The sequence below is a fragment of the Ictidomys tridecemlineatus genome, chromosome 6 (assembly GCF_052094955.1).
Source record: "Ictidomys tridecemlineatus isolate mIctTri1 chromosome 6, mIctTri1.hap1, whole genome shotgun sequence".
NCBI lineage: Eukaryota > Metazoa > Chordata > Mammalia > Rodentia > Sciuridae > Ictidomys > Ictidomys tridecemlineatus.
In genome coordinates this window covers 175,733,932-175,753,930 of record NC_135482.1, presented here as the reverse complement: position 1 = coordinate 175,753,930, position 19,999 = coordinate 175,733,932, and the positions used below count along the sequence as shown (strand labels likewise).

Below are 19,999 nucleotides of genomic sequence, written 5' to 3'. Positions count from 1 at the left end.
ATCTGGATTTTGAGGGTACACATTCAAATGACAGCAGTAATGTTGGATCAGAGTGGGTCAAAGTCACACCTAATTTGATAGAGAAGATAAGAAGGATGAAGGGCTCCAGGGATGAATAGAATATCACTCTTTCTCCTATGAGCTTGATCAGTGTCCTGTAATGAATGGGATGTGTAGTGAGTTTGAGTAATTTTTTTTATTCCTTATAGAAGAATATACCATCAGGAGACAGAACAACTTTGGGACAAGCTGGTTTTTGAAATTAAGGTATAATTCAAATATCATAAAAGTGTACAGTTCTTTTATGTTTTTAGGGTTATGTGAGGTAATCCCTATTAATTCCCAAACATATTCATCACCTTAGAAAGAAACCCCACCCCCTTATCAGTTACTTCCCATCCTACTTCCCCATAGCCCCTGGCAACCACTACTCCACTTTTACACTACCTCTTCTGGACATTTCATACAATTGGAATTAGACACTCTGTGACCTTTGGGCCTGGCTTCTTTCATTTGTCCAAATGCTTTCAAGGCTCATGCGTGTTGTAGCATGGGTCAGTACTTCATCCCTTCTTAGTACTGAATCACATTCCATTGTGCAGATAGACCACGTTCTCTTCATCCGTTCAGTCGTTGATGGACATTTGAGTTGTTTCTACTTTTGGACTACTATGATTATGAATATTTGTGTACAAGTTTTTGTGGGATGTGTGTTTTCAGTTCTCCTGGGCCTAAACCTAGGTGTCAAACTGCCGAGTTATACACTGACTCTGTTTAACATATTGAGGATCTGCCAGACTGTTTTCCAAAGCAGTTGCATCATTTTACCATCCCACATCAGTGAAGGAAGTTTCTGGCTTTTCCCTCTCCCCACCAGTATTTCTTGTCGCCTGTATTTTTTCTTACAGCTATCCTAATGGACTTAAAGTGATATCTCATTGTGATTTGGACTTACATTTCCCTAATGCCTAATGGGCACCTTTTGTGTGATTATTGGCCATTTATGTAACTTACTTGGAGAATTCTCTATTTAAAACCTTTGATCATTTTTAAATTGTGTTATATGTCTTTTCAATTTTGCATTTATAAAATTTATTTATATATTTTGGACACTAGACCTTTATCACATATATGATTTGAAAATATTTCCTCCAATCCTGTGGGTTGTCTTTTCATTTTATTAATAATCCTCTGAAGCACTAAAGGTTTCTTTTTTTTCATTTTAATGAAGTCTAGTTGATCTATTTTTTAAGTTAAATGTACTCTTGATATCCTTCTAAGAAAGCATTTATTAATCCAAGGTCATTAAATTTTACTTCTATTTTTTTCTGAAAGTCTTTTGTTTATTTGCCATGATACTTAAGTCTTTGATTATTTTATTTTGTTTTTAAGATTTATTTATTTATTTTTGCATGATGGGGATCAAACCCAGAACCTTGGACATCCTAAGCAGGAATTCTACCACAAAGTTATATCAACAGCTTACTTTGATATATTTTAAACTCATTTTTGCATATGGCGTGAGATAGATATTCAAGCCCATGAGATTTTGATAAACTTGCTATTCCTTGCAAATTCTTATGCTGTAATGAAGGAGAACTTGTCTACCAGATGGTAAGTTGATGATATAATTTGGACATCTACAAAAGATGGCACAGCAAGGACACTAGAGGCTACAGTCCTTTAGTTACTGTGGCAGGGGAATACCTTTACATTTTGGGGTGATAGTGTAAGAAATGTGGGGCATATTGTTTGTATGGACAAAACAAGGGAATAAGAAGAATGACCTGCCAACTAACCAGCTCAATAGTTAATAGTATACAGAAATTCCTTGAATGACATGTGATTGTTTGTTGAAAATGTTGTCTTTTCTTCCTGCCTCACACTTCCCACTTACCATTTATTGACTTCTGTTCTCCTTGGTCTCTCATATTTCCACATGTTTTCTGACGAAGATATTGATAGCCCCATTCATAAAAATGCCAGTATTCCTTCAGTCTATAAATCTTATCATCTGTAATGGAGTACTGCCCCTCTTAGAACTGCCTGTTTCGCTGTTTGTGTTATGTTCTTAGCCTCATTTGTATCTTCATTATCTAACATGGTGCCTAGGGTATAACTGATTTCAGCATTTCGCTGGTCTTAGTTATATCTATGCTTGTTCTTCCATTAGTTTGCAGTTGGGGGAAAAAAGGCTTAATTGTGTTCATTGAAATTTGACCACTTCTTTTTTTCATGGAACTTGACAAGCATATTCTGGAATCTATATGCAGTAATAAAGAGCCAATGGAAGCCAAGGTACTTTTAAAGGGGAAAAGATCAAAGCTGGCTCATTTGTTTTGTATCTTACACTAGAGTAAATAAATTCAGAATGGCATTGGCATAGCGGTAGACAAATAGATCAATGAAACAAAACAGAGAGCTCAGAAATGGGGCCTGATATGGCAGAGAGGATATGCGTTCATCAAACCATTTCCCTTTTCTCTTGGACACAAACTAAACTACATTTACCAGCCTCTCTTACTGATCTCCTGTAACTGAACCCCAATCAATGGGATAAAGGCATAAATAATGTACCTCTCTAGGGTAGGGCCCATAAAATCCTCCTGTGAACAATGTATGTTCCCTCCATCTACCATCTGAATGTTAAGTTCTTTTGAAAACCCCAGAGTAGGGCAAAAATACAATGTGGAAGGAGCTGGGTTCCTAACCTGGAGGACAGCTCCCCGGGACAGCAGACCCATCTGGAGTACCCGTGTCAGATGACTCATGATCCCAAAATAAACATTTTTTTTAAGTTACTGAGACTTGGGAGTTATCTGTTGGCCTACCCTAATACATGATGCCTGAATGAAGACTTGGCATACAAGATCTGGCTATAGCAGATATTGCTGGGAAGATGATAGACTATGTACAAGGCAGTTTTCTACCTATGCAGAAACCATCTACAAGCTCAGTCCCTGTGCTGTGCCCCATTCCAGGTGGACTAATGATCTAATTGTAAAACATAAATGTTTTAGTAGAATACATAGGAGAATATCTTGATGGTATCAGCATAGAGACTTAAAGTCTAATACACACAAAGTGCAACGGAAAAGACTGATAAAAATCAAGAGCACTAAGATGAGAAAATCCTCAATTAAGGCACCATAAATAAGAAAACAAGCCAAAGATAGAAAACATATTTGAAATGCATATCCAATAAAAGATTAATATACAGAATATTTGAAGATTAAGGCAGAAAACCCCAGCAGAAAATGGGCAAAAATTATTAGTGAATAAAAAGCTTACATGTCCAATAACTATATGAAAAAATCTTAATGCCATTACTGTCAAAGATGTAAAAGCATGTTAACTTGAACAAGTTAGTATCATGTTTACCTGATTGCCAGCAGTAAAGTCCAATGATGCTACATTAGTTACCTGTAGAAATGTGAGTCCCACCACGCAACTTGGAAAGCAGTTTTGAATGTCACGGAGAGCTAAAAAACTTCCTTTGGTCTAAGCAATTTCACTGGCTGTGGGATTGGTGATGTTTTGTATTTCTTAATCTCAGTAATCCATTGCGTTGTTATTCTCACCTCTTTCTGTGTCTGAAATAGCTCATCATATTTTTAAGACAACCTTGCTCTTCTCTTTAGTCCTTCATCCAAAAGGTATGGTTAGATTTTCCTCAGTCCTTTCCTTTCTTCTCACTTAGAGCAACCTATTTTATATCAATCCTTGAAGACTTTCTAAGTTCCTATAAAAACTGATTTATCAAATAACTATCTGAAGAACTTAAAATTAGGACGTAAGTTAATAAACAAACATATAGAGCATACGATTCACCAGACACTATTTTCTTGAATTAACTCTTGCATCAACCTTTTTTTAAAAAGTCCCTTTCGATTCTGACAACAGCTCTATGAAGTAGGTTGCTATGGTCCCCACTTAGGAATAAAGACGCTGAGGTACAGGGAGGTGGTCGGTAGAGGAGATGTTCACATCCTGATCAGCTTGCTCCCATGATTTCACCTTGCTAATGTCTCTGCTGCCCTGTGACCAAGTGGAAGGGTAGATAAATTGCCTGGGAATTTCAGGCTAGAGTCGATTAGGGTTGGCCAGAAATGAGGTGACTGAATTCGCCATATGAACCACTGCCGCTGTGTCGATTCTCCAGCACATTTTTCTGACTCACCCAAGCAGTTTGCTTATTTCTAGTTGTTTTCTTCCTCTTAACAAGGAATGGTTTAATGTTGTCAGCATTGTCATGAACTACTTGAAACATTTATAGAATTCACCAACCATTTCCAAATTCAGAATGCTTTTCGTTTACTGAATAATGCAGCTTTAATTTCTGGCCAGCTGAAGCTGGTTTTTGAAGAGTGGAACTGTTTATTGCTGGCTGCGTCCCACAGTGATGGACAAAATAAGAGATCTTATAGTTCTTTATTGTATTTTAGTTTTTGGTACTTTCAAGTCCTGAGAGGGAAGTACATAGCTTCCTAGAAACACACACTTCACAGATGAATTTCTTCCCAACCTGGAAAGCAGCCAAATATCTAAATTGATATGTTCACTGAATGATAAATTGCATATAAGAAAATGATGCCAGATGCAAGAGGACTTGATCAAAGGACATTTGAACTCTGCAAATGATATGAAATATTTCTCTTTTTAAGAAATTTTAATAAATTGTTAAATAAAAGACTGTGTGAACAGTTTGAGCTTGATTAAGCTTATCCTACATATTTCAGTGAATACATTATTCTGGCAGTATGTCAGCAGTGGGCTGGACATGAGATAATCCCACGTGGAATATTTCTAGGGGGTGAGATCCACCTGAAATATCACACAAATCAGATTCTCTGGTTTCTGGCACTGGGCTCGTAAGCCTGCAAGATAATTGAGACTCTTAAGACTTACTATTTTGCAAGTTCAAGGTATTGCTTTTCCTGATTAGGTTTGAAGCAAACAGGTGCATGCTTCTTTTCTGATAACCAGGACAATGCAAATCCTTTCAGTGTGGTTTCAGTGCATTTTTTCAGCTTGCAGAGGTCAAATGCATTTTCTTGGCCACATTTAGAAGCATTGAAATCCTTGCATGGAACTTAAAAGCACTACAGTACATAAGTTCTGTTTTAAGAAGTAGCACATTCTTTATTTTTCCTTTCCGGATATGCTTTTCTTTAGAAACAACACAGATCTCACCAATTTTAAACAGTTCTTCAGAGCGAGAAAAGCAACAATCTCTTACTTTAAATTATTGAATGAAACTCTAGTATGTTATAAACACTAAAGCCATCTTAATAGTGCTATCAATTTTGTTCAGGTCCTATCTAAATAGAATGTTCCGACTCTCATTTTAAAATGATAAAAACAACCAATCTTTCACTCCAATGCTGTGTGCTTCTCCCAATTGTCATTGCTTATTTTTTTTTCATGGTAGATGGTCATGGTCCTATGAATGGACAGGTTTGTTCCAAACAAGCAGTAGCCTCAGTATATTGAGGCTCTCTACATGAAGAGATTGGAGATTAGACCTCATAGCTATACTCAGAGAAATATTTAAAAGATTACCTTTTAACAGGGAATTGATGGTGGCATCATTGATAAGAAATTGCAAGTATATAGACCACAAAAGTTTTGAGAAGATTTAGAAATAAAGTCTGGTCCACAACAACTTTTCATATTTAAATCTGGGCCACACATCTCATGCTAGGTCTTTAGGATTACAATAAGCTGTCCTATAGAAGAAGACTATTTCTATACTGAATACCAATGCAATTATCTATAGATGTCTTCTCCCTTTGAAATAAATGAGGTTAGTGAGAAGACCAGCTTGGTGAGGGCTCAGCTTTTCAGACTTCCAGGAGTTTCAAAAGGATTCCTTGGTTTTGTGCTACCAATGTCCACCTTCACCCCACACCTCGTATTCTAGAGGCAAAATGAGCAGGAATTTGGGGGTCTCTGAACAAACTTCCTGGTTGTATAAGGCAAGTATATATAGTCAATCTCTATCCACGTCAGCAGGTCTAACCAGCTGTGGATCAAAAGTATTTAGAAAAAAGTCGCATCAGTGCTCAACATGGCCAGACTTTTTTTTTATCCTTATTCCCTAAACAATGCAGTGTAACAATGATATACACAGCATTCACATTTTATTGGAGATGTTAAGTCATTGGGTAATGATTTTTATATGTCAGGATATGTGTAGGTTCTACATAAATGCCACACCATTTTACATAAGGAACTTGAGCATCTCCAGGTTTTGAAATCCCCAGGGGTCCTAGAACCCATCCCCCGCTGATGTCAAGGGACAACTGTCTTTTTATTCTCACTTCTCCTGGGTCACTCACAGTCTGTTTCAAAAAGGGGATGCTCATCCTTCTGTGAGTCATCCTGTCCATGCTTATCTCCACGTACAATCTCCACGTACACGAGCAACTTCTCTTCAAAGAAGAGAGGAGGCTCTTGGCTTTTGTGGAGTCCCCTTTGGTGCAGGGAATTTGAGTGACAGACATTGAAGCAGTAGCTAAAGGGAGTCCTTTTCTATATCTGTCCCAGAGAAATACTTTTCAAGGCCACTCACTGAGAATGAGGTCAAGTTCTACGGCAGATGGCAGGCTTAGGATTGGCTGGCACGTGCCAAAGGCAAGGGGGTCATCCATTTTTCATGAAGTTATAATTAACACACTGTCTGCCTCCCTGCCTCCCACAGGCTCAACCTTTGGGAATGAAGAACAGCCAGCTCTGAAGGCAGCTCTGCCTTCTAAGGACACACCCAAGGGGGCCAGCAGAGTGACCCCTCCGGCATCCTCCAGTGTGACAACACCCCGCAGGAGTTTACTTCCAGCGCCAAAGTCTACTTCTGCACCTGCTGGTAAGACTTTCTGTCCCGGAGAGGCTCCATGGCAGAGTGCCCTTTCTGCTTTCGTGAAAAGGCTTTTGAAAGTCCCTGTGTACATCAGTTATTTGAGTGAGATGACAGATCAGTCTTAAAGGGCATTTAAAATTAATAATAATGCTCTTGTTTTCAAGGTGCTTTCATATGTCCATATGTTTAAATCCTCAACTGCCTCCTGTCTTCCCCCTGTTTAGTAACCCTTTGAATCCCACAGTCTTGATTTCAGAAAGCAAGAATAAAGCTGTCTTAAGCTGACTGGCATTTGGCTCAGGGAAGCCAGCGCTCATGAGATCATTAGAAAGGGGGGGCATAAGCGAGCTCCAGGCTGTGCCTCCAGGATGAGCCCCGAACCTCACTTAGCACTGCTGCCATCTTCTGGCTCCAGGCTCACACCCCCAAAACTGGGCAGGACCCAGGGATTGGGTTCTACTGCAACAGGTTGGATGGAGAGCCATGCTATGTCAGCAACATGGAGCCCCATGTCCGGCCTCTCCAGTGCCACGAAGCAGGTGACTGGACATGGGGAACTCAGTTATGTAAAGATGAGGGGAAGGAAGGTACTTCTGTAGACTCTGCCAAGGCCATCCAGGTGTGGCCCCTCCTGTGCTTTCTCCTGCCTTGTCTCACACAGTGCATCTGTCACCAGCAGGGACATCTGAGCATATTGTCAGCTTTCCATCATCTGCTATCAGGAAGGCAGAGTGTGTGTTGAGCCCCAATCCACCGTAGATGGTTCACTCTGGTATTTTCTTCTCCATATTTTTCTTCTGTGAATATAATCATATATATTAATACACACACACAGAGAGACACACCTATGTATTGTATGAGCTTTTTAAAATGTGATGGCATTAGAGATTGAGCATCGCTTGTCTGAAATCCAGTGTGCTTCAAAATCTGAAACTTTATGAATACTGATAAAATGCCACAAGTAGAATATTCCCACCTATCTTCATGTGATGGGTTGCATTCAAAACAAGGATGAAAAAACAAACAAAAGAAAAAACCTCAGGCACACTAACAATGTTGTATAAAATTACCTTCAGGCTATGAGTATGAGGTATGTATGAAACACAAATTAATTTCTTATTTAGAATTGAGTCACATATCTAAGATATTATCTGTATGCAAATATTCTAAAATCTTTTTAAAAAAAATTAAAATCTGAAACATTTCTGGTTCCAAATATTTTGAATAAGGGACACTCAACCTATATACCCATTTTTCTACATGTTGCATTTCTTACTCAATATATCATAGAAATACCTTCAGATTAATGATATGGCTATTCATTTCAATGGCTGCCGGGTGTGGATATAGCATGATTGATTCAACCATTCCCTGCTAAATGGGCACTCTCTTTGTCGTGGGTGTTTGCCTTGATGATCAGTGCTGCAGTAAGTAACCTTTAATGGGCAGCATTCTTTGCATGAGATCAATTCCTAGGAATGAGCTCGCTTTGTGTGAAGCACCCATAGGTATCTCTAGATTCCTTTGCAAAGAGGCTGCAATGTTTGTTTCCACTCCAATCTCTCCACTTGGGATTGGTGCTTTAGTCAGCTTTTCATCGTTCTAACCAAAGAACAATTTAGAGGAGGGAAAGTTTATTTGGGACACACAGTTTCAGAGGTCTCAGTCTATAGCCAACTGTATTGTTCTGGACCCAAGATGAGGCAGCACATCATAAGGGAAGAGCCCCAAGAAGGACAGCTGCTCACCTCATGGCAGGGTCAGGAAGCAGAGAGAGGGGGAAGAAGGGAGGGGACACAGGGAAGAGTCCCAGTGACCTACTTCCCAGTGACCCACTTCCTCTAGCCATACCTCACCTGCCTACAGTTACCATCCAGTTAGATAAGGTTATAGCTCTCACAAACCAATCATTAATGTATCATGAAAGAGATTTAGGGGACACCTCATATCTAAACCATAACACTGCATCCCTGGGTCTCAAAGTCTGTATCCCTCTCACAACGCAAAATGCATTTAGTCCGTCTCCAGGAGTCCCATAGTCTTCACAGTTCCAGCCTTGCCCAAAAGTCCAAGCCCAAAGTCTCTTCTGAGAGACAATAAAAACTCTTGGCCTTGAACCCCTTGAAAACCCAAAATAAGTTACACGTATCCAATATACAGTGACACAAAAATTCCCATTCCAAATGGGAGAAATAGGGGCATAGAAATAAGGGATGGGGCCAAGGCAAGATCTAAACCCCATCAGGCAAACAGGTCCCACAACTCTTTGTAAGCATCTAGGACACTTGGCTGTGAGATGTTATTTCCAAAGGGCTTTGACAGCCCGGCCTCTTTGTCCTTGCTGGTTGCAGGGCGAAGGGACTCTCTTTTAGTCTGACTCTCTCTGCAGCCACCAGCTTCTCTCAGCAAACAGTCCATGGTCCACATTACTAGCATTCTTAATTACTGGTGTCTCCATTCCAGCTTTAGCTTTACCTTTGCAACTTCACAAATCACCCTCCCAGGGGCAGCCTGTAAGGACTCCACCTAACTACACTTTGGCTGACTTTCCAGGCCTCCCTTTGAAATCTCAGTGGAAGCTTCTATGATCCCTTAACTTGAGCATCCTGCATTCCTGCAGAACAAACATCATGTGAATGATGATAAGGTTTGCTGCCAGCTCACACAATGCCTGGGCCCCTGGGAATCATGTCTGTAGTTTCTTCTGAGTGTGTGGCTCAGCATGAACAACTTCCTAGGGCTCTCTATGCAAGAAGGGCAGTCCCACAATCTTTTCTCAAAAGAATTTTTTTCTTCTACATCCTGGAACCTGAAGTAGGTATGGTCCTGCAAATTCCTTAAAAAGATGCCCTTGAGTTGGCTTTCCAATTGTCTCTGTGCAAAGTATTTAGCATCTCTTTTTTTTTTCTTTTTTTTATTGTTAGTTGTTCAAAACATTACATAGTTCTTGATATATCATATTTCACACTTTGATTCAAGTGGGTTATGAACTCCCATTTTTACCCCGTATACAGATTGCAGAATCACATCAGTTACACTTCCATTGATTTACATATTGACATACTCATGTCTGTTGTATTCTGCTGCCTTTCCTATCCTCTACTATCCCCCCTCCCCTCCCCTCCCCTCCCCTCTTCTCTCTCTACCCCCTCTACTGTAATTCATTCCTCCCCCTTGTATTATTTTTACCTTTCCCCTCACTTCCTCTTGTATGTAATTTTGTATAACCCTGAGTCTCCTTCCATTTCCATGCAATTTCCCTTCTCTCTCCCTTTCCCTCCCACCTCTCATCCTTGTTTAATATTGGTCTTCTTCTCGTGCTCTTCTTCCTTAGTCTGTTCTTAGTTACTCTCCTTATATCAAAGAAGACATTTGGCATTTGTTTTTTAGGGATTGGCTAGCTTCACTTAGCATAATCTGCTCTAATGCCATCCATTTCCCTCCAAATTCTATGATTTTGTCATTTTTTTTAATGCAGAGTAATACTCCATTGTGTATAAATGCCACATTTTTTTAATCCATTCGTCTATTGAAGGGCATCTAGGTTGGTTCCACAGTCTTGCTATTGTGAATTGTGCTGCTATGAACATCAATGTAGCAGTGTCCCTGTAGCATGCTCTTTTTAGGTCTTTAGGGAATAGACCGAGAAGGGGAATAGCTGGGTCAAATGGTGGTTCCATTCCCAGCTTTCCAAGAAATCTCCATACTGCTTTCCAAATTGGCTGCACCAATTTGCAGTCCCACCAACAATGTACAAGTGTACCCTTTTCCCCGCATCCTCGACAGCACTTGTTGTTGTTTGACTTCATAATGGCTGCCAATCTTACTGGAGTGAGATGGTATCTTAGGGTGGTTTTGATTTGCATTTCTCTGACTGCTAGAGATGGTGAGCATTTTTCCATGTACTTGTTGATTGATTGTATGTCCTCCTCTGAGAAGTGTCTGTTCAGGTCCTTGGCCCATTTGTTGATTGGGTTATTTGTTATCTTATTGTCTAATTTTTTGAGTTCTTTATATACTCTGGATATTAGGGCTCCATCTCTTTAGGAACTATAATCTCTTTAAACACACCTTCCTGGCCCCAGCTTTCCATCCACTCTTCTGGCCAAATTGCAAATTGTAAAATCCTTTTATCTCTATCTCTTGCTCCTAATTCTCACATGAAACCTGGCTAAAAGCTGCCAATCACATCCATGCCACTGAGTGAATGTGGTGCTGCCTTGAAATTTCTTCCCCCAGATTAATTAGTCCATCATTTTAAAATGAAGATTTATACAAAGTCTCCAAACATAGGAAAAATGTAGTCTAGTTTATTTGCCAGAAGATAACACAAGTAATCTTTAATTCAATTCCCAACAGAGTTCTCATTTTCTTCTGAAACCTCAGGAGCACAGTCTATATTCCCATAAGCATTCTGATCTTCTGAGCTCCCACCAAAGTCACCTACCAAGCCCCACTTACAAAAATCTGCATCTCTATAATATTTTCAAAATTCTTCCTGCAAACAAACTCCAAAAGCTTCTAAGTCCCATGGTGAGATTAGTCACAGCAAGGACCCTCCTCCTCAGTATACCAGTTTCTGTTTTAGTTAGCTTTTCATCACTGTGACCAAAATACCTAGCAAGAACAACTAAAGGAGGGAAAGTTTACTTGGGGCTCATGGTTTCAGAGGTCTCAGTCCACAGGTGGCCACCTCCATTGCTCAGAGCCCAAGGTGAGGCAGCACATCATGGGGGAAGGGTCCAGGGAAGGAAAGCTGCTCATCTTATGGCAGGGTCAGGAAGCAGAGTGGTCAGGGAAGGAACCACAGGGAAGATGCACCCTTCCAGTGAACAACAGTGACCCACCTCCAGCCTCTCCCCACTGCCTGTAGTTACTACCCATTTAATCCATTCAAACTAAGATGAACTAAGATTGTGAGGTTATAGCTCTCACAATCCAATCACTTACCTCTGAACATTGTGTAGTAACACAAGAGCTTTGGGAGGACACCTCATATCCAAACTACAACAATAGTATTATCCCTGTCTAAAGTTTTCATCTCCTTGATGGGAATAAAATGTCATCTCAATATTATTTAAAAGTGCTATCATGAGACTAGCTTAAAACCCTGCTTTATGCTGCAGTGATACCTCATAATTTCCTTTGGAAAGATATAAATTGTTGAGTTTTGTTCTTCCTTGGGGAAGGTAACCTTCTTGGAGCTGTGTCCATGTCTCTTTGGTTAAACAGTTTCCCCCTTGCCTGCCACAAGGACTGATTCATAGTAGGTACTTAACATCTGCTTGTTAATGGTTGAATGAATCAACAAATGAATGAATGAATGAATGTCACATGGCATTTCAGTCTTTCAATTTCAGCTTCTCAATAGTTTGGCCTTGCTTTAACTAGAAAATAATTACATAAGCCCATAGTCAGTTAGAGTACAGTTGTAGAATCAACCCTGTAGACCAATGTTTCTCAAACTTTAACGCATTAGTCATCTATAGGACTAAAAAGAAAAAGAAAATTACTTGGGCCTATCCCCAGAATTTCTCATTCAGTAGATTCAGTTTGAGATCAGAGAAATTTACATTCTAACAACAAATTTCCAGGTGATGTTGCTGTTCCTGGTGGTCTGGGGACTCATACTCTGTGAACTACTATTATAGAAAAACAGACTAGGAATTCAAAGGGGCAATTTTTAGAAAAAAAAAAAAAGCAAATGGATCTTACGCATATGAAAGGATGATCGACCCTACTCATAATAAGAAAAAATGTAAAATGAAACTACAGTGGGCTACACAATATTACACTTGAACACAAAATGCAGAAGTTTGGCCACATACTGCATTTGTGAGGCTTCCAGGAAACAGGCATTCTCATACATGTCTGGTGGGAATTTAACATGGTACAACTCTTATGAAGAGGAAGTTGGCAGTAGCTAACAAAATCACATGCACATTTATTCTTTGACTTAGTAGTCCCTGTCCTAGGACTCTCTCCCAAAGGTAGAGGGGCAAAGATACAGGGCACAAAGTGATTCGGGGCAGCACTGTTTAGAATAGCAAAAGAATCAAGTACCCATGACTGGGGAGGTGGATAAGTTGTAATGGGTCCCCAGGGTGCAGTACTTGCGGCTGTTAGGTGGATGGGAAAATAGCTCCATTTACCTCCCCAAAGTGATTTCCAGGACATACCATTAGGGGATAAATGTAAAGTGGAGGAAAGTGTGCATGGTAGGCTACCTTTTATCTAACAATTGGGACATTTTATATTATCTATGCACCTATTATAAGGAGAAAACTATGTAAAAATAAGTTGCAATTTTTTAAAAAACTTATTACCCATAGGGGAAAAGAAAGATGAGGAGGAGGGAATAGGGTTAGAGGCTAATAATAATCTTTGAATTAACCTTATTTTATAGATCTGACTTTGAAACCACATAATGTTTTACATAATTATATATTCTCATTGAACTTTAAAAGATGATATCTAAAATAACAAAAATGACGTTAAACAGATGAAAGTAATATGTACCCTATTGGTGAGATGACTACACTAAGAACTATCCAAGTAACTTTAAAATCCAGTACTTTGATGTTCATCTCCAGTAGTACCTACCCTGGTTCAGAAAGAATTGCAACAAAAATCCTAAACTGTTTTAAGTTATTATAATATTGGTGGTAGTGTCAGTATTGTGGTTCTGCATCTGCTGATATTCTGAATTTCTGTATTATGGAATAAATATGATAGAAGTATTATGGGATGAGATATGAACTCATCTGAAATTTATCTTTTAAAAAATTCTCAATACTGTCCACTGGAAAGTTATAAATAATGACTGAACCACAGGTAGGGAGCACCCCTAGTACACAAAATTATCATCTCTAAATTCATTTCCTGTTCGTGGGAGACAGGGATCGTTGAAGAAATGACTAGTTCCAGGCTTAGGACAGGAAACGTTGTTCTATCTTTATTGATTCAGTGACCAGATAACTGAGTATAATGCTGGCAGGTAGAATGTTCTAGACATAGAGAGATGAATGAGACATGATTCCTGTCTCCCAAAGTTGGTGGTGGAGAAGCACAAAGACATAATTACTTAAAACATTGTAGATACGTGTTGTAGTGAGCTATTATATTGCCTAACATGGGGAGGGACTGTTAAGAATGGCTAACAGCTTCCTCACTCAGACAACTGGATGGTGGATGCTGCCCTTAATTACCAGACTGAAAGCAAAAGGAGGACACATTTAGAGAAACGCTGGTAAATTTGATTTTGGATGAGATGAGCTAGATGCTTAGAAAACATCCATAAAACTGTCCAGTCAGAACAGGAAGTAAGCAGCCTGCAGCTCTAAGGAAGTTGGAGATCTAGATTTGGAACTTGTAGGCCATTCTACTCACTTGCGCTGGGAGCTGAAGCAATAGGCTTTATATGTGGATTTGCCTAGAAAAGTACAAAGGAAGGGCGGATCTGAAGGCAGTTACCTTGGGATCACCAATATGGGAGAAGCAGGCAGACAAAGCCCTCCTGCAGGAAGAAGAGCTTTCATAGGACCAAATGCAAACCAGGAGTGGAGGCTGGTTTTTGATGAACAGGAAAGGCGAAGGAAGGAAAAGGGGGGGGCGGTTGCTTGAAGGGAAAGCACAGATGAAGGCAGTCCTGGGATTTAGAATGTGTGGTACTTAGCTTTGTGTTTAGAAGAACCAAGGAGGAGGGGGCCAAGGTGAAGAAGGGGAGCTAGGCCTGGAAGGTATGGGGGAGGGGCGGGGGTCCGCAGCATGGAGCTGGGTGAGGGGCTGGTGCAGGAGAGGACCTGCACTTCTTCTCTTTGCCCACCCACCAAGGCTCCACTTGACTTTGGAGGTAGGTCTGAGGGAGTTTTGACACCTTGTTTTCTGACCCTGCGTTCCCTGCTGGTGGGGAAGTGATGACATCAGAACAACCCCAGTGCACCCCCCAGGGGCCCAGCCAAACCAAGGAGGAGCATCTATTATCATCACAGCCACTGCTTTTTAAGAGAACAGGCTCAGAGATTGCAGCAAAGCCAAATCCTCTCTTCCTTCTAAGGGTTGCGGTGTGTCAGCACTGCTAGACTGACTTGCATGTGATAAAATAAACCCAGTTGTTGCCAGTCTTTCACAAAACTGAAAAAAAAAGTTTTCCTGTGTTTTTACAGCAAATTGGAATACCTTTTATTTTCCAACCATATGGTTGTAAAGGATGTTGTTACTGCAGCCCTGGGGCTTGCTGGAGCTCCAGGAATAAGCAGTAATTAAAGCACATTCATTTTTATAGGCAGGAGATCAAACATCCTTTCCCAGGGCAGGTCAAGTGTGGACTGGAGGCAGGTGGTCAATGTGCGGCACTCCCCCTGGAGCCTGGGTGGGCACCCGCGTGGGCACCCGCCCCAGCTCTACCCACCCCAGCCATTGGACCTGCGGCAAACTCTTCATATTTCTCAATTGGTTAAAAAAAATGGGGGAATAGTAGCACACACTCCATGGGATTAATATTTTGAAAATTAATATAAATGAAAAGACATAAAATATGGCATATATTTAATAAGTGCTCTCTGAGTCTTACTTAGTCTAAGAGGGCTAATTAGAATGTGAAGAGATTTTAGGGGGGGCTGGGGATGTGGCTCAAGCGGTAGCATGCTCGCCTGGCATGCGTGTGGCCCGGGTTCGATCCTCAGCACCACATACAAACTAAGATGTTGTGTCCGCCAAATACTAAAAAATAAATATTAAAATTCTCTCTCTCTCTCCCTCTCTCTCACTCTTTCTTTAAAAAAAAAAAAAAAAAGAGAGATTTTAGGGGTCATGAGTTCTTTCCAGTCTCTGACAGATAGAAGAAGGCCTTTTTTGAAAACTACTAGGTATTCACTGAAATTGGTCTTTCTTTCCCTGTTTTGCCTACAGTTTTACCTGACCATGAATAATCTGCCCTTTCCCCCTAAACTAACTTCCTTCCTCAAAAACACGCATTCACTAGTGCAGAGTAAACCCATATTGCAATCCATAATGCACGCATGGTCCCAAATCCTTTCAATTAAAATGGTCTGCACATTTCCAAAGCTAGGAGGGGGGGAAAAGTGAAAATCCCCAAAGCCCTTTCTCTAAGTGATTATTATTGCTGCTTTTTGTCCATAAGTCCTTTATATTTTGCCGCAGTCTGGCTGGGCACAAAATCACGAGCCACTCACAGCCTTGTAGATTCAAACAGCAATTCTTTATTCCCGAACTCACACCGGCACTCTACAATCATGTTCTGGGGAAATCCACGTTCTGGGCCAAATCCATTGGGCTCTGCATCCCAAATACTCTCTGAATCCCTTGAGAACTCAAGGAGTGGGCGTGCCTGAGGCAGCAGGATACGCCCTATTCCCAGCAGGGTACACCTTAAACCTGGAACCGCCCTAAACCCAAGGAGCCGGATACTCCCTATTCCCATCAGGATACACCCTAAACCTGGATCCGCCCTGGTCCTTGAGCAAGGTCACCTTACTCAAGCATACATGCAATGTCACTGCAAATGACCTGGGTCCAATATGGAGATCCTTCCTCTAAGCAACATTGGGTAGGCTGACAAAGAAATTGCCATGTGTCATTCCTACTTGGCAATGGCTCTCAGCAATATTTACCTACTTCTTAAAAGGCACCTAAAGCCAGGCACGGTGGTGCACACCTGTAATCCCAGTGGCTCAGGAGGCTGAGATAGGAGGACTGAGAGTTCAAAGCCAGCCTCAGGAAAAGCTTGGCGCTAAGCAACTCAGTGAGATTCTGTCTCTAAATAAAATACAAAATTGGGCTGAGGATGTGGCTCAGTGGTCAAGTGCCCCTGAGTTCAATCCCCAGTACCAAAAAAAGATAGCTAAATTTCCTATTTTGTGTTCCCTTCATGTTGGGAGTTCTCTGAAAACAGGCAGCACCATAGTGACTTTTTTTGTAGGTCCCTGTTAGGAACATGCCTTATCCCTCGTATCTGACCTGGCTATGGTCTGAATGTTTGTGTTCCACAAAAATGCATTATGTTGAAACCTAATCCCCAAGGTGTGGTATTAAGAGGGGAGGACTTTGGAATGTGTTTAGGGCATGAGGGCAGAGCCTTCATCAATGGTGTTAGTGCCCTCAAGAAACTGGCCTAAGGGAGCTTCTTCACCTCTTCTGCCTTGTGGAAACACATAGAACGGGATGTCTGTGAGGCCCTCACTGGACACTGAACCTGTTGGCACCTTTTCTTAGACTTCTCAGCCTCCAGAATTGTGAGAAATAAATTTTGGTTATAAATTATCCAGTCTCAGGTGTTTTGTTATAGTAGCCCAAATAGGCCAATACCGGACTCCCTCTCCCTATACAACCCCATGGCTCCTTCTTGTTGACATTTGTCTTTTCTTTAGGTCTTAGCCTAATTTTCTTTCTCAAGGGATCTCCCCCTTTCATAGCTCTTCTCACTGGTATAATTGTCTAAGGATTTCTGTGTCTGATCTCTCTCTGCCCCTGATCCTTACAGTATACCTGTCTTCCTTATCCCCCAAACTCAGCACCAACAGGGTGCTCAGCACAGAGCAGGCTCTCAGCAAATACCTGTTGAAGGAATAGAAGTCACAGTTCCCCTAAAGGCTTGGGAAGCACAGATCACAATGTGTGCTCAGAAAGTACTTGTGACTTGCCGCAGGTGGTTGCAGATAATGAAGCATCAAGACCACCCAGTTCCCTAGGGCAAGTGAGAGACGTGCCCTTTCCCTTTTTGCTAGTACAGGCTCTAGCAGATACCCCTAGAACACACCTGCCCTGAGCCTCTGGGGACTACCGCAGGGAGATTGGCTTCTCAGGCACCACTTATTGCAAATTAGAAGGCCCCTAGGTGCACACAGCTGCCAGCTGCCTCTTTCCTCCTCTGGGGTCTGCACTGAGGGAGTGGAGCATAGCAGAGTGTGTGAATCTTCTCAGAAATTTAACTTCAGTGTTTTACAGGCTCTGCCTTTGATTTCCACAAGGCATAACACTTTTTATACATTAACCTATCGTTGACTTGAACGGGGAGGAGCTAGGTACTTTAGAATAAGGATTATAACACCCCAGATGCCCTAGGCAGGGGACCCACTCCAGCCACTGTGTCAGCGCCTGGCTGTGGCCCCTGTGAACGCTGCAGCTGGTTCACAGACTCCTCGGCTTCAGTCTCGCCAACCTTGTGAGGTTCCAGGGCTGCCTGTGTTGTCTTTTCTCCAACACAGGAGACCGAGATGCACGAGGAGACTTTGTTTTGATGCACAGGTGGGGTGAGGAAGGGGACACAGACATCGCCTAAAAAACAGGGAACATGGAATTATCAGAGCAGGATGTGGGTTGGGAAAAGCCAAGTAGAAAGCTCGTTTGAAAATCATCTCCAGAAATGATTGTTTTGGTTTCAGTTCTTATGAGAAATTTTAAATTAACAGTCATGATATTGAGGTATTGAAAACTATTTTTTTTTTTGCTTTTGTTAAACATCGGTTACACTTCTCAAAGAGTCTTCTGGTTTTCTATATAAATATTTTTAAAAACTTGCCCAGTGTGGTGGTGCACACCTGTAATCCCAGGGGCATGGGAGACTGAGGCAGGAGGATTGTGAGTTCAAAACCAGCCTCAGCAACATAGTGAGGTTATAAGCAACTTAACAAGATCCTGTCTCTAAATACAATATAAAAAGGTAGTGAGGACATGGCCCAGTGGTTAAGGACACCTGGGTTCAATCCCCAGTACTCCCCCCCCCCACCAAAAAAAAAAGAAAGAAAACTTACTTTTTTAATTAAAATTTTAAGGACTTTCAAACTGCTAAAATACTTAAACTGAGAACATTTTACCAAAAATAAATAAATAAATAAATAGAATGAGTTCAAGTCATTCTTTTCTAAGTCTAATGTAACTCTCAGACCTCTTTGCATTTCAAGATCATTGTTGTTGAAAAGTAAATTTTATTACAGAATTTTAGTGTTTTATGTATTCCATGGGTTTGAAATTCTAATTTAAATTAAATCTAGTTTCATGGTACTTCGTTCTGCCATCAGGCAAACTAAACAGCAGACGTTAGGCATGCAGATTACAGTTAAACCCCCAATAATTGGATTTCTTGGGTCTGAGAAGTATTTCAGGTATTTTAATTACTTAGATAACACACAGTTTTGTTGTTTTAACCCCTTGTTGGAAACACTTCTATTTTTTCCCTTTTGTTTTCATTTTCGTCTTTTGCAGTGCAGGGGATAGAAGCCGGGGCCTTGCACAAGCTAGGCAAGTGTTCTACCACTGAGCTTCACACCCAGCCCCGGAAACATTTCTAACCTGTGATTCTTTGCTTGCATCCCTTGGTGATTCCAAGTTAATGATACTGAGCTCCAGTGTCTCAGTGTCATCTGCTCAATGACTGCCATCCACTGCTGGAGATTCAACACGTACCAGCAACAGGACAGACCCTGGCTGTTTCCTTTAACCTAGATTTCTAATGTGAGTTTTTTGCAGGGTTTTTTTTTTTTTTCCTAGTTCACTCATTCAGTAAACATCTGCTTGCTTCTGCTTGCTTTAAGGCACTGGCGTCTAAGGATAATTAGAACAACCCTTGCCCTTGAGGGACTCACAATAAGGTAAATGGATTGGTAACCTCATAATTAGAATGAGAGTTAGAGGCCCATAATCTTATTAACTGGATTCCAGTTCATTCTAGAAGACCAAAAATTCATAGTAAGATGGGGTAAGAATGACCCGAAAATGCTTAAACTTAATAGGTTTTATTGATGACTTACTTAATCATTTCTTATTTATTATTTCTTAAATCACGTTGTAATTTATTTGTCATTTGCTCACTTTCTGCTTTCAGGAAAGACCCAGGGTAGTTTACAGACAAGGGCCTAGAATAACAGGCACGGGGCTAAACATGCAAGTTCAAAAAAGAGAAAGTGTGATAAAACTAAGCTCAGAGCTCCCTGACTGCAAGGGCAAAATAAGAGACATAGTCAGGAGGAGAGAGCCTACATTTCACCCAAAGAGAAAAACTTATTTCCTAGCACAAATTTTTGGAATTTTAAATAATTACATTGAACAATGTAACTGACCATGAATTAAATGTTTCTGATAATAATTAGAAAATAGTTCAAAATTTTGGAATAGAGAGCCCCT

General features: G+C 40.8%; 1 protein-coding gene across 14 annotated transcripts in view; it reads left to right on the top strand.

Annotated features, from left to right (window-relative positions):
- Nucleotides 1-19,999, top strand: part of Mtus2 (microtubule associated scaffold protein 2) — a 620,658-nt gene that overhangs the window by 430,560 nt on the left and 170,099 nt on the right. For all 14 annotated transcript variants that reach the window (XM_078016171.1, XM_078016162.1, XM_078016169.1 and 11 more), the window contains one exon: nt 6,704-6,865. In XM_078016171.1, the coding sequence (XP_077872297.1) occupies nt 6,704-6,865 (162 nt within the window). The remainder of the gene's footprint in view (nt 1-6,703; nt 6,866-19,999) is intronic.